The sequence below is a fragment of the Centroberyx affinis genome, unplaced genomic scaffold (genome assembly GCF_046629955.1).
Source record: "Centroberyx affinis isolate AG114_WGS23_722 - 3 ecotype Tasmania unplaced genomic scaffold, CSIRO-AGI_Caff_v1 ptg004377l_1, whole genome shotgun sequence".
In the NCBI taxonomy this organism is placed as follows: domain Eukaryota; kingdom Metazoa; phylum Chordata; class Actinopteri; order Beryciformes; family Berycidae; genus Centroberyx; species Centroberyx affinis.
The window spans coordinates 12,906-24,977 of NW_027282070.1; the positions used below are offsets into that span (position 1 = coordinate 12,906).

Consider the following 12,072-nt stretch of genomic DNA (forward strand, 5'->3'; position numbering starts at 1 on the left):
TTCACCTACAGCAACTATCCAATCAGAGTGTACAATTAGAGAATGTAGACGAATGACTGTTTTGATCATAGTTTCTCTGTTATCTCTCTACCTACAATACAGATAGTCATGGAATTCTGGACAAAATCATATCTAACAATAAATATATTCTCAGATTTTGGTCAGAGACAAAATCTCATCAAATGGGGGTCTGTGGCCCTAATGTGGACTAAATTAGGGGTCCTTGATATAAAAGAAAAATAGATGTGACAGTGATTCATCTGAGCCGGTTCCAGCTGGACCCTCTTTAGTTTTTAATGATCTTATCTCTCCTGACCTCTACTTTACAGAGTCTGTTGCGTCAAAGCAGCAGTTTGTTCCAGACATCTTTCACAAACCTCAGAACATTTAAGAGCTCAGAGGACGAGAAAATTGAGAACTGAAATATCAAGAATGACGTTTACAAAACTGTTTATTAACAGCAGATTTAAAGGATCTACATCGTTTGCAACACAAAACATAAAAAAGGAATTACAAAAAGACATGATAAAGTTAGAGAAAGTGCCAGTCTATGCTCAAAATGATTTCTATATTCGTAAGCTCAATGCTGTTATTTACCTATTGCAAATTTGGAAATTCATACCAAAATCATGACCATATGACATCTAAAATGTTAAACATACATTTCACAGTATATGACCAGGTAAAGCGAAGAAAGCCAGTGTAACATTACGGAAGGAAGATTTCCTTTGAAAGGCTGCATTTTTTTCTCCATTTGTTTTAAAAGTCCTTTTCATCCAGACTCTTCATGATGCCCTGAACCCAGGAGAGACTGGGATCCACGCAGATGTGCTTCCGTTGCCTTACTGTCACCATACTGAAAGAACAAGAAAAAAAACATAATGCAACTGATAATTACAACATTAGAAGATATTAAGTAGAAATACTGGAATGAAAGTATGAAAATATATTAATTATAGCCTGTATGGAGAGTGTACACAATAAAAGCAGCAAAATATAGACAAAGATTTAAGAATAATATGAAAATATGGGCCTACCAAACATGAAATATATGCAGTATGGAAATAAATGAAAAATGATATATATATAAAAAAGATGCAATATATCACAAATGAAAATACACAAAGCAAATATATAAATTCAGAGCATATACACTATACAGCAGTGGTTCTCAACGTGGGGTCCGGGGACCAGCAGGGGTCCTTGAGGGAGTCCCAGGGGGTCCCCAGCAAATTGATGAATTGTTAAACTTCAGCATTATTTCATTTACAAGAAGTTAACACAATTAGAGAATGTAGAAGAATGACTGTTCTGATCTTAGTTTCTCTGTTATCTCTCTACCTACAACACAGATAGTCATGGAATTCTGGACAAAATCATATCTAACAATAAAAATATTCTCAGATTTAGGTAGAGAAAAAATCTCATCAAATGGGGGTCCGTTGCCCCAATGTGTACTAATTTAAGGGTCCTTGATATGAAAAAGGTTGAGAATCACTGCTACTGTTTGTAAAAACTATTCAACTTATCACAGATTAAAGGAAACTTCAGCACTTACATGGCTGCTGACTTTGGGCAGCGGTCATCGGTCATGTAATACGTCCGGATGTGCCTTTTGTTCACTCTCCTCGGGAAGAACTTGAAACAGCAGTCTTCCGGACCGTTTCCGTCTGAATAAAGGAAAATCCGGTCATATATTTGCAGGGTGTTTTTGAAAATTTGTATTTTTTTCCCAGCTATACTTCATCATATGAACTAGCAATGGTGAAAAGAAAATTTACATCAATTTGATTTTTTTTTATAAATTTCTATATTAAAAAATGCAAAAAAAAAAGGCTAATATGGTTTAATTAGCTAATATTGAAATGGAAAAACTCTGACAATGTAACTATGAATTAGAGACCATAACACTTCACTACAGCCCAAAAAGAATGTTTAGAAAAAATAGGGAAACATCTTTAAAAAAATGTATCAAATTTTGAATTTAGGCCAAAACGAGGGCTTAATGTGGCTAAATGACCTAAAATCAAAATAGAAAAATTCATATTTAATTCTGGCATCAGAGGGATACAAGGAGACACTGTGGGGAAAATTTCAAGTTAAAGGTAAATCAATAACATGGTGAAAAAACTATGACAAGATCCCCAATTGAAAATGAATGGAAATGATTGAGCTTAAATGTGGCTTAATCACTATATTAATTCATAAAAAAATCAAATTGATGTAAATTTTCTTCTTTTTTCACCATCGCTAGTTCTTATGGTGCCATATACCTGGGGAAAAAAAAAAAATTTTTTCACCAATGTTAAGTATTAAGTATTAACCCTTTCACACAAGTCTTTTAGAATGTCCCCAAGTGTCTAAACTACGAATCAAAAGGTCATCTCACTGTTGGCCGCGGCTGAGGAGAACAGCACGACTCCCAGGATGCACAGCAGCAGAAAGACGTGACCGGTCCGCATGATGATGATGAAGACGACGACGAAGAAGAAGAAGAAGAAGAAGAAGACCCGGACCGAGGCGACGACGACTTCTTCAGCCGCAAAACAAAAGAGCTTCTAAACAAAAGGCAGCAGGGTCTGTCGCTTATCAAGTCCAACAATCAAAAGGGAGAGGTGGTAGGATGGGGGTGTGGGGAGGGGGGGGGGGGGGGGAGGATTGTGGTTTCAACCTGCATGTGACAAAAACTTTCCACTCCGCTTCAGAAGGTTGAGAGATAAAAAAAGAAAAGAAAAAAACCAAAAAAAAACCTAAGTGGTATATTGCAGAGCAAATGCTGTTGTGGTTTAGCCCATAGTGGATCGATCTCACAGCTTTGGCTTTGTTATACTCAAGCATGACAGGGTAAAAAGTCAAAGACAAAGCTGCACTATCACACACCTCAATAAAAATTCTTAGTCATTGTGAAATATGATATTTTAAAAAGGACAAATCCACGGCTATCGGTGATGTACCTTGGTGGTGTATTTTTTCCCACAATAGGCCAGAAGGATTTTTCCTTTAAATCGCAACAAAGACGCACTGCGCTGTTCCTCTGGTTGAATATGTACAGCTCTTTATTTAATAAAACCACAGTTTATATACATTTCAAGTGAGATAGTCGCATGTTGACCCTTCTGCCGACTCCATTCATACCCATCGGTCCGGTCCTCTACAACAGAGATGGGTCTCTTGAAAAAAAAAAAAAAAAAAATCAGACGATGCAAAACAAAGAAAAGCTCAAGAAATTAAAGACATCCAGCAAATCAAACAGAACGATTAGCAACAATACATCTTCATATTCAAATATTTCTTTTTTTTTTTTTTTTTTAAACCACTGTGGATGGTACAGTATTAGGCCATTCTGTATTCCAATATGAATTTTGTGATAAAGGGGCCGGAATAAGCATGTAGTGTTGGTAGGGCTGGGCGGGGTCAATTCATACATACACCAGCCTTCCCTGTAACAGAGCAACTTACAGTTTCTCATTTTAGAAACGCCACATAAGACACTCGTACACATAAAACGCACACACACTTCTAACATTGCGAACTGGTCACTTCTGCTGGTCACCGTATTCACACACACACACACACACACACACACACACAAAGAAAATCTAACCATGGTGAACTAAAAGCGAGCAATGACGTTGTTAGGTATTTTAACGTGAGGCACAAATCAAAGGCTTATGTGCAAAAAGCTTTATTGCAGTACTGCGGTGCTTCACCACACTGGCGGGCGGGAGGGGGAGGGGGGGGGGGAGTGGGAGGAAGGAGTGCATCCAGAAAAGTGATCAGAAAGTCTGCTGCACAGGCTTGAGGTGAAGCAGACGCTCAAAAACACACACAGTACCGACCTTGTATTTGCAGCATAGTCTGCAAAACAGGAGAGTCTGTATGTTAGCAGCCCAAAAACTGGCCCGAGCCAAATTGATGATGCGTTTTTAACCGCCTGGAGGCTCTACAAACGAAAAGGGGCATTGCTACTTTTTTTTTTTTAGGAATAATCCTTCAGTACATTCACGAACACTTAGTGGGGATCTGGCCATTTAAGAGAAGAGAATCTGCTCTCTCATTACTGCGCCTTATACTTTAAACCCAAAGATGCTGTGTTTTTACTTCAGCTGTGGAAAACATGACTCCGGTCTTCTTCGTTACATGAGCCAAAAGGCATTTCAGAAAACATAGTGCAGCCCCTTCGGTTATTCAGTGGCGACGAGAGACGCTGAGGCAAAAAAAACGGAGAAGTCGCCGGTATCAGCCTTCAGATGGAGGGCGCAAAAAAGGAAAGAAAGCAGCTCTCCGTCCAGAGCGCTCCGTTGCACGCGAAATCAGTAGCACAACACAATTTGGTGAAGCAGCTTCACGACCAACAATATGCGTTCACACTGCGAGCAAAACAAGTCCATTCGTTTCTTATTGGCCGCGAAAGGTTGCCAAGGGTTGAACTTTTCATAGCTAGCGAAAGATTTCTGCGCTTCTTTGTTTTCCCATCGATGTGATTTGATTCCAGCCATTCAAAGCCTCCCACAGCTTTTATTTGAAAGACTGCAGGAATAAATGTCTCAAAAGCGATGCTTGCATCTAGGGCTGAACGATTTTGAAAAAATATCTAATTGCGATAATTTTGACTGATATTGCAATTGCGATATGATTTGCGATATTAGAGGGTAATGATCATTTTTACATTATTCTCATTTTCATTGAAAAACGTATTAAAATGATTATGGTGTGATTTTTGCGGGGATCTGTACCAAACAAAGATGTTTTCTTAAGTCTGTAGAATATGATGTGTAGGCCAGGACATCTCTGCAGCACCACAATATTTCATTTAAAATGGTATTTTGACACACATTTCACCTTTAACAAATATTGCACCTCCTGCAATTTGAAAATTGCAGTAGGCCATATTGCGATTTCGATAAAATTTCGATTAATTGTTCAGCCCTACTTGCATCTATCGTGGAGCCAATGGTAAGATGGCAACTGAGTTTTTTGTTTATTTTTCATGAATGCCATCTAATTAGTGCTTGATAGCTAGCTATGTTAACTGATCAAAACTATGTAACGTTATGAAAGGCAATACCAAAGCAGCGAAAAACACGATTTGCCACAGACAACTACACAGAGCCAATCTGAGCCTCTGGCCCCGCCCACAACTGGTACAGAACAGAGCGACCCATCAACTAAGTTGCTCACGGTGTGAACGCACAGTTAGGTTAGGTTAGGTAGGTTAGGTTAGGTTAGGTTAGGTAGGTTAGGTTAGGTAGGTTGGGTGGGCAGGGTCTCAGCAACGAGCCTTCATTTGACAGGAACATGGGGGAGAAAACGAGGCCCGTTTCGGTCCAATCGCGCTTTCCACAAATATTAAATAATCATACAAAGATGAGATTGTCTCCTAATAAAGACATTGCACTCACACCAAGACATCAGGAAACATAAAAACACCAAAGTAAAGAGCTGAAATGTACCCGAAACAAAAGGGAGGGAGGGTGGGGGATGTCGGTGTCTAATATACTGTGTGTTGTTGCGGTGTCAAACAGCAACAGGCACACACACTGAACAATCTCAGCATCTACTCCAGTTTCCTTCGACATAAATATACTGTAAAACATTTTTACAGGCAGCTTATGACCTCTTTTAAGAGGGTTAAAACATTTCATTAAAAGTAACATGGCGCTCTCAGAGACACTACAAAACTCGTTTTAGGTGGTTGACCTAAAAGAAGGTATGTGCGGTATTCTGCTGAACCTTCATGGATCTAAACTCCCAAGCCTCCTTTCAAGTGATGTTTTATTCATCCCGTAAATAGCAGCCTGAGGCTCATCCTTGGGGATAATTTACTTCATGGAATGGTGCGGAAAAACAAAAACAAAAAAAAAACAACCCAACAGGAGAACGACGTACACATGAAAACCACACTGAGGTCACGACAGGCAAGACAGCAAAGGCTAAAATCAAATCTCAGCATACCTGAAGGAATGACAAAGGATGGAGGGAAGGGAAAGGGGGGTAGATTGGGCAAACTGGAGACAAAGAAAGACATAGAGAGAGAGAGAGAGAGAGAGAGAGAGAAAGAGAGAGAGAGAGGCATGTTCCACTTGGCATTTCAATGATTCAATGAATGATTTTTGAGATCTATGCATGAATATGTCATCTTCTTATCATCATCCTGGGTTTCAGTGGAGAGTTTTAGTGTCCCATGATGGTCTAAATGCTGTTTCAGAGGCTTTTCCACCCTGACAAGCTTTCATCTGGGGGGAAACACTTCATCTTTGCAAATTTTTTGCCATGAAAATGGTCAAATACGATACTGAGTATCAGTGCAAAATGCCGGTTATTGTTCGATCCACAAAAAAAAAAAAAAAATATCTGTATCATTGCTCCAAAACCCATTTCGGTCAAAACAACAAAAATGAAATGACAAGCGGAACCGTTGAGCCAGAGAGGCAGAGAGAGAAGTGAGGGGAAGATGAGGAAAGAGAAGAGGAGGATCCAGTTAGGTCACTGGTTGGGTCTGTGGACACCCTGGGTCGGCCCGGGGGTTTCTGGGAGTGTGTGGTACATTCTTCAGCCTCTGCTCAGCTGCGGTCTCCGGGCCGCGGGCCGGGCCTCTGAACGGAGGAGGGGGGCGGCGGTGGTGGGAGTTTTATAAGGCCTCGTATTCCCTTTCGCCCGCCCCCCTCCTCATCGCTTACAGACCCCCCCCCCCCACCCACCCCACCCCCTCCAGGGTTCTGGTTTACCACAGCGACCGGGTCGAACCCGCCAAACCCAGAACCAGATGTGTCCCGGGTTCAACAAGGACCTCCCTTAGGTCTAGATTGGGTCTAGGTCCGTCGCGGTGGGTAGGCGTCCCGTACGGTCCGGTCCGGTCCGTAAGAAGGTCCGGTTCAGTTCCAGTTTCACGGAGGCTGGAGGGGGGAAACTGGTCGAGTCCTTCAGTGTGTGATGGTTTCGGTGGATCTTCTGATCTCAGCTCAGCGCTTCAGCACCGGGCTGCCTCGCTCCTGGTCCTTCTGTAAGGCCTGCAGAACCTGAGGAGACGAGGGGGAACACGAGTTCACAGGTATACCACACTGATCTGTATACATGAACAATGCATGCAGCAGGGGAGGGGTCCAAGTGTTAATCATACACCGATTTCAAGCCTCCAATATCCTATTTTTGGGATATAGGAGGGATGGGACAATATGATTATCTCACAATACGATGTGATAAATAAAAGTTCAACGACAACAAAGTCTGACTGTGCAGAATCATGTTTATTTCTGAGCCACAAATCTTTCTAGCATTGGCATTGGCGTGCTAGAATGTAAACAACGATTTAAAAAATGTCATTACAAAGTGACAATAAAATCAGCTTGTGAAATTGTGATGGTCAAGTGTCTCATTTGTGATTACTACAGTAGAATAAAATGGAGCTAATATCGCGATTCATTTTTCTGCCCCGACGATACGTATTGTCACATTTTTGTATTGTGATATATTGAATTTCGATATATCGTCCCATCCCAAATAGCAGGCATCACCTAGCATGGTTGAAATAATGGTGATGGTCCCAACTGGTGATGATTAGGGCTGCAACTAACGATTATTTTCATTGACGATTAATCTCTCGGTTATTTTCTCGATTAATCGATTAGTTGTTTGATCTATAAAATGCCAGAAAATGGTGAAAAATGTGGATCAGTGTTTCCCAAAGCCCAAGATGACGTCCTCAAATGTCTTGTTTTGTCCACAACCCAAAGATATTCAGTTTACTGTCATAGAGGAGTAAAGAAACCAGAAAATATTCACATTTAAGAAGCTGGAATCAGAGAATTTTGACTTATTTTTCTTAAAAAATTACTCAAACCGATTAATCGATTATCAAAATACTTGGCGATTAATTTAATAGTTGACAACTAATCGATTAATCGATTAAGCGTTGCAGCTCTAGTGATGATGATGACTTTCAACCGTCCGGTGAGCGTACCTGCCCCCACTTCCTGTTGCGGCTGGTCATGTGTACGGCGGCGATGTGCTGGAAGAGCTGCTCGGCGGGGACCAGGTCGGGCAGGCGGGTCAGGAACTGGGCCATGTGGATGAAGTCCATGCAGGTCAGCACTTCCTGGTAGAGGCGCAGCAGGCCCATCGCCGTGCGGAACAGGAACTCCTCGCCGTCTCGGCAGAACACGTCCCACACGCGGCACGCCAGGTCCAGCGGCAGCGACTTGCTGTACAGCGTGAAGATCCTGGAGGGAGGGAGGGAGAGAGAGAGAGAGAGAGAGAGAGGGAAGAAAGGAGAGACATGTCGGTTTTGTGTTAAGATGCTAAACAGAAAAAAAGAAGCGCAAATGCAAAATGGAGAAAAGAAACAATCACACTTCTGTTTTTTGGAATACTCTATCTGTATACTATCTATATACTGCAACGTTATTAAGTACTTTTACTTTACCACCATTCTAGACTTGCACTTACTAAAAGTTTTACTTACTAAAAGAGTTTTAAGTAATGGTCATTATAACATTTACAGGGAATCCCTTCCAGCATCAAAGGCATGATCACCTTTTGCTTTAAGATTTGACCCAAGAACAGCCAACAGAGACTGCTCAGAGGACCCAACAGTAAGGACACAACAACTTAAATCTTTTGTTTTAAGTACATCAACCAGAATGCCAGGTTTGTACGGCAGCTTTGTGCATCACAGCACCCAAAATTATTATAGAACTGCAAAAAACTGCCTGGATGACTGTTAATTTACCTGGACAGTCTGCCCTAATGTAATCAACACATGGGAAACATTGATTACTCTGTTGAAGTGCATCAGCTTGTGTAGCAGAAATGAAGAACACACACTCCCCTCATCTCTATAGTGAACTGTTCTAGACATTTCCACAGTAGGTGGGTAGAGACCACTGAGCTAGCCCCTTCCTACACAAACACACATACACACCCACACCCCCCCCATCCTGTGTTCTCAGAAACATCACACCTGACATTCTGAAACCATGACAAGCCGCACGTGGGTAAAAGTGTTAATGCTTCAAGATGAAGAGACAGGGCACTCGATGCACACGTGGACAGCACAACACTAGCTGACATTTTGGCTCCATATTGTTATTAATCTAGGTGTGAAATGACACAATGACTAGTGGTTAAAGTATTTGAGGCTATTTCCAGCCATATCATATGCACAGTTAAGGAACCGCAGCCCTTTTTGTACATGGTTCCCCTCATTTCAGTGTGCTAAAAAGTCTGCTATTTAATCTTGTAGTCCTTGTCTCATTTCTAAAATGTAAAAAGACAGAATGACACTCACATTCGAGAAGAGATAAGAGGAACAGTGGAGAAACGGGAAAAAAGGAAGAGTATTAAGAATGAGAGGAAGAGCGCCAGACTCACCAGTCGATTAAATAAATATCGGGGGTCAAGTTGTTTTTCTTGAAATGTGCAAAGAGCTTTGGTAGGTTTTCTTCAAAGAACACTTCAAATGCCGCAAAGTAAGTCAACATCTGTGGAGAGGGGAGAAGGTGGTCTCAGAGTGCGGCAAACACACACACACACACACACACACACAACCCACATGGTTCTGCTCAACATGCAGCACAGTGAGTCATCTACAGCGATGGACGACAGCGTGTAAACCTGAACAATATGTAAACAGCCTGTGGAGTGTGTGTGTGTGTGTGTGTGATGCGATGTGTGAGTGGTTGGTCAAGACTGTGGAAGCCCTCGTGTTTATATCTGTCAAAACAGAAAGTGGTGGTGATTTCTCGGGTTTCCACGTCAGACAGCAGAGAGTGTTGGTTTTAATTAGAACTGGCTATCGAAAAACAACACTCACAGCAATTCTATATGAACTGGTTTGGTATCGGTGTTGAAATGCATTGAAAAACACTGATAAGCTTCCAAATGTACAACTGTCAAAATTAGATACAAATTTTTCATCACGTTTATGAGCATTTATAATGAGGAAATCAATTGAGTGTGGTGTTATAGTGTTAAGAGAAGCAGATGGCATGTACAAATGTAACAGAAAGTGTTTTATGTATGTGTGCGTTCCAGTTTTTACGTGAGAGTGTGTTTGTGTGGTCGTGTGTGTGGTCGTGTGTGTGGTCGTGTGTGTGTGTGTGTGTACTGACAAGGCTGTGGTCGACTCTAAAGAAGGCCATCTGACAGGGCTTGTTGAGCAGGTTGGCAAAAGCTATGAAGGCATCGGCCGTGTCCAGGTTTAGGATCAGCACCGCCGCGATGAACGACATTCCCTGCACCTAAACACACACACACACACACACACAGTATGGACACACACATGGAAACACACAAAAAAGAATTGTAAGTCATTGTAAGAAACCATTTACCTATTTAAGTGAATGAATTTTGCAGAGCAGTGTCATTGATCCAGTGCTAAATTCACGCACTGTGTTTAATCTAACTTGAAGCCAGACAGTTTTTTGTTTTTTTTAACAACCCATCATGTTTTTTGGCCACTTAAAACAAGAAAACGGAACGCTGACACAGAGAGAACTTGTGCAAGCAGCTGCATACACACGAGTTCATGGGTTGGGGTCAGTGCAGGAAATAAACAGTCATTTCTTAACAAGTACACAGCGTGGGGCTGTGGCAAAGGAGCAGCAACGCAAACCACAGCATCTATAAGCACAGCATGGCGCTTCAGAAGCACAAACAGCAAGCCAATACCAAGCGCAATGTAAAGAGACACCTTGATGTTTAAAACATTTTGATTCAGGAAAGCCATCAAACTTTATTTATGCGCCGGTTTTAAATCACAGCGGTCTAATGAGAGGATTCCGGGCCGGCCGACAGCTGAGATGAGTTTTAAATTAGGTTTATGCTGCAGGCTCCAGGGTTTAATTAAAAACGCAGCAATGTGTCACAAAGTGCTTCACTATAACGAACACAGGCAGACACGGACGCAAACGTCAGGAGGAAGGTCAGGGCTGCAGAGGGAAACGCGAGGCTGAGAGCAGACAGAAATGAGTCACTTATGAGGAGGCTCATGGACGGCTTTTCCCCTTGGAGAGGAAAGAGGGGCGGAGGGACGGAAGGAAAGAGGTTGAGGTTTGTTAACCCGGTAAATCACCTGCACTCTTTGTAGCGCTGGGCGACACGTTTCACAGCACTGGGAGCGAATTAAATGCAGAACAAAGATATCTGCTTGTATCACTAGTGAGCCTTAAATCCAACTGTCAAACGAATTTTGACTGAACTTTTGAAATTAGATTAGAGTGAATGGATAGGCTTCCACCAATTGCAAACATTTCCATTGGTGTTTCTGTCAACAAAAAATAAATTCTTCTTCTCAAACTTTTTTTGGGCGATACTGAGGAAATGATATTGTAATTTGCAGTTTCATCAGCTTTTCTAATTGTATACATCATAATTTCTATAAAAATACTTGGATGGAAACCCAGCGGGTGCAGAAAAAGTTGGGTTTCTGTCAGTGATGATGTGTAAGGTCGGCGTCTGCTGCAACAACGCTGTTAAAATTCATAACAGTCCAGGCTCTGTTGCTCAAGGCCATTCATTTTAACAGCAACACCGGATGAAGTACAAAACCATTTGTCAGTTTCAAGGACGGAGACTCCAACTACTGTTGGTGAAATGAATGGGCCTCTATGACAGAAACTGTTTGTATCTGTCAGTGTTATGAACCTGTGGTGGCCATGCATACAAAACTAGAGCCATAAAACGCGATATTAAAAGTATAATAACTGAGTTGATGTATTAATGCGTGCTAAAGTATCACAATGGCATTTAATGCTTTGCTCAAGTGTATACTTCAATTAATAAGCCAGCGACAGTGACAGCAGAGAGGCTGTGTGTGTGTGTGTGTGTGTGTGTGTGTGTGTGTGTGTGACTTACGTAGCCGACGTCTGGCCGGTAACAAGTGTACGCTCCCAGGATGCTGTGCAGCACATCATAGTAGGGCCCGCCCTGATGGTACACACAGAGGAAATTAAGACAGTGGAACACACACACACACTCTCATCACTCAGAAATTCCACTGTCACATTTTACTTCGATGCGAGCCAACCTGAAGCAATGCCACCGCTCCTGACCTTCGCTGAAAATTAAATGAGT

General features: G+C 41.8%; 2 protein-coding genes across 3 annotated transcripts in view; both read right to left on the reverse strand.

The window, feature by feature from the left end:
• Nucleotides 1-433: 433 nt before the first annotated feature.
• On the reverse strand, nt 434-2,578 carry ccl36.1 (chemokine (C-C motif) ligand 36, duplicate 1). Its single transcript, XM_071543789.1, has 3 exons — nt 2,390-2,578; nt 1,559-1,670; nt 434-856 (listed from the first exon to the last, which is right to left on the reverse strand). The coding sequence occupies exons 1-3, from the start codon at nt 2,460-2,462 to the stop codon at nt 760-762; spliced, it is 282 nt and encodes a 93-aa protein (XP_071399890.1). The 5' UTR covers nt 2,463-2,578; the 3' UTR covers nt 434-759.
• A 205-nt stretch (nt 2,579-2,783) lies between these two features.
• Nucleotides 2,784-12,072, reverse strand: part of tbc1d14 (TBC1 domain family, member 14) — a 47,414-nt gene continuing 38,125 nt past the window's right edge. Inside the window, exons 11-16 of one of the 2 annotated variants that reach the window (XM_071543787.1) lie at nt 11,854-11,925; nt 10,110-10,238; nt 9,370-9,479; nt 7,961-8,219; nt 6,748-7,019; nt 2,784-3,170 (exon numbers count right to left, since the gene is read on the reverse strand). In XM_071543787.1, coding sequence (XP_071399888.1) covers nt 6,963-7,019; nt 7,961-8,219; nt 9,370-9,479; nt 10,110-10,238; nt 11,854-11,925 — 627 coding nt within the window. In that variant the 3' untranslated portion in view covers nt 2,784-3,170; nt 6,748-6,962. The remainder of the gene's footprint in view (nt 3,171-6,747; nt 7,020-7,960; nt 8,220-9,369; nt 9,480-10,109; nt 10,239-11,853; nt 11,926-12,072) is intronic. The other variant, XM_071543788.1, reaches the window with a different exon arrangement.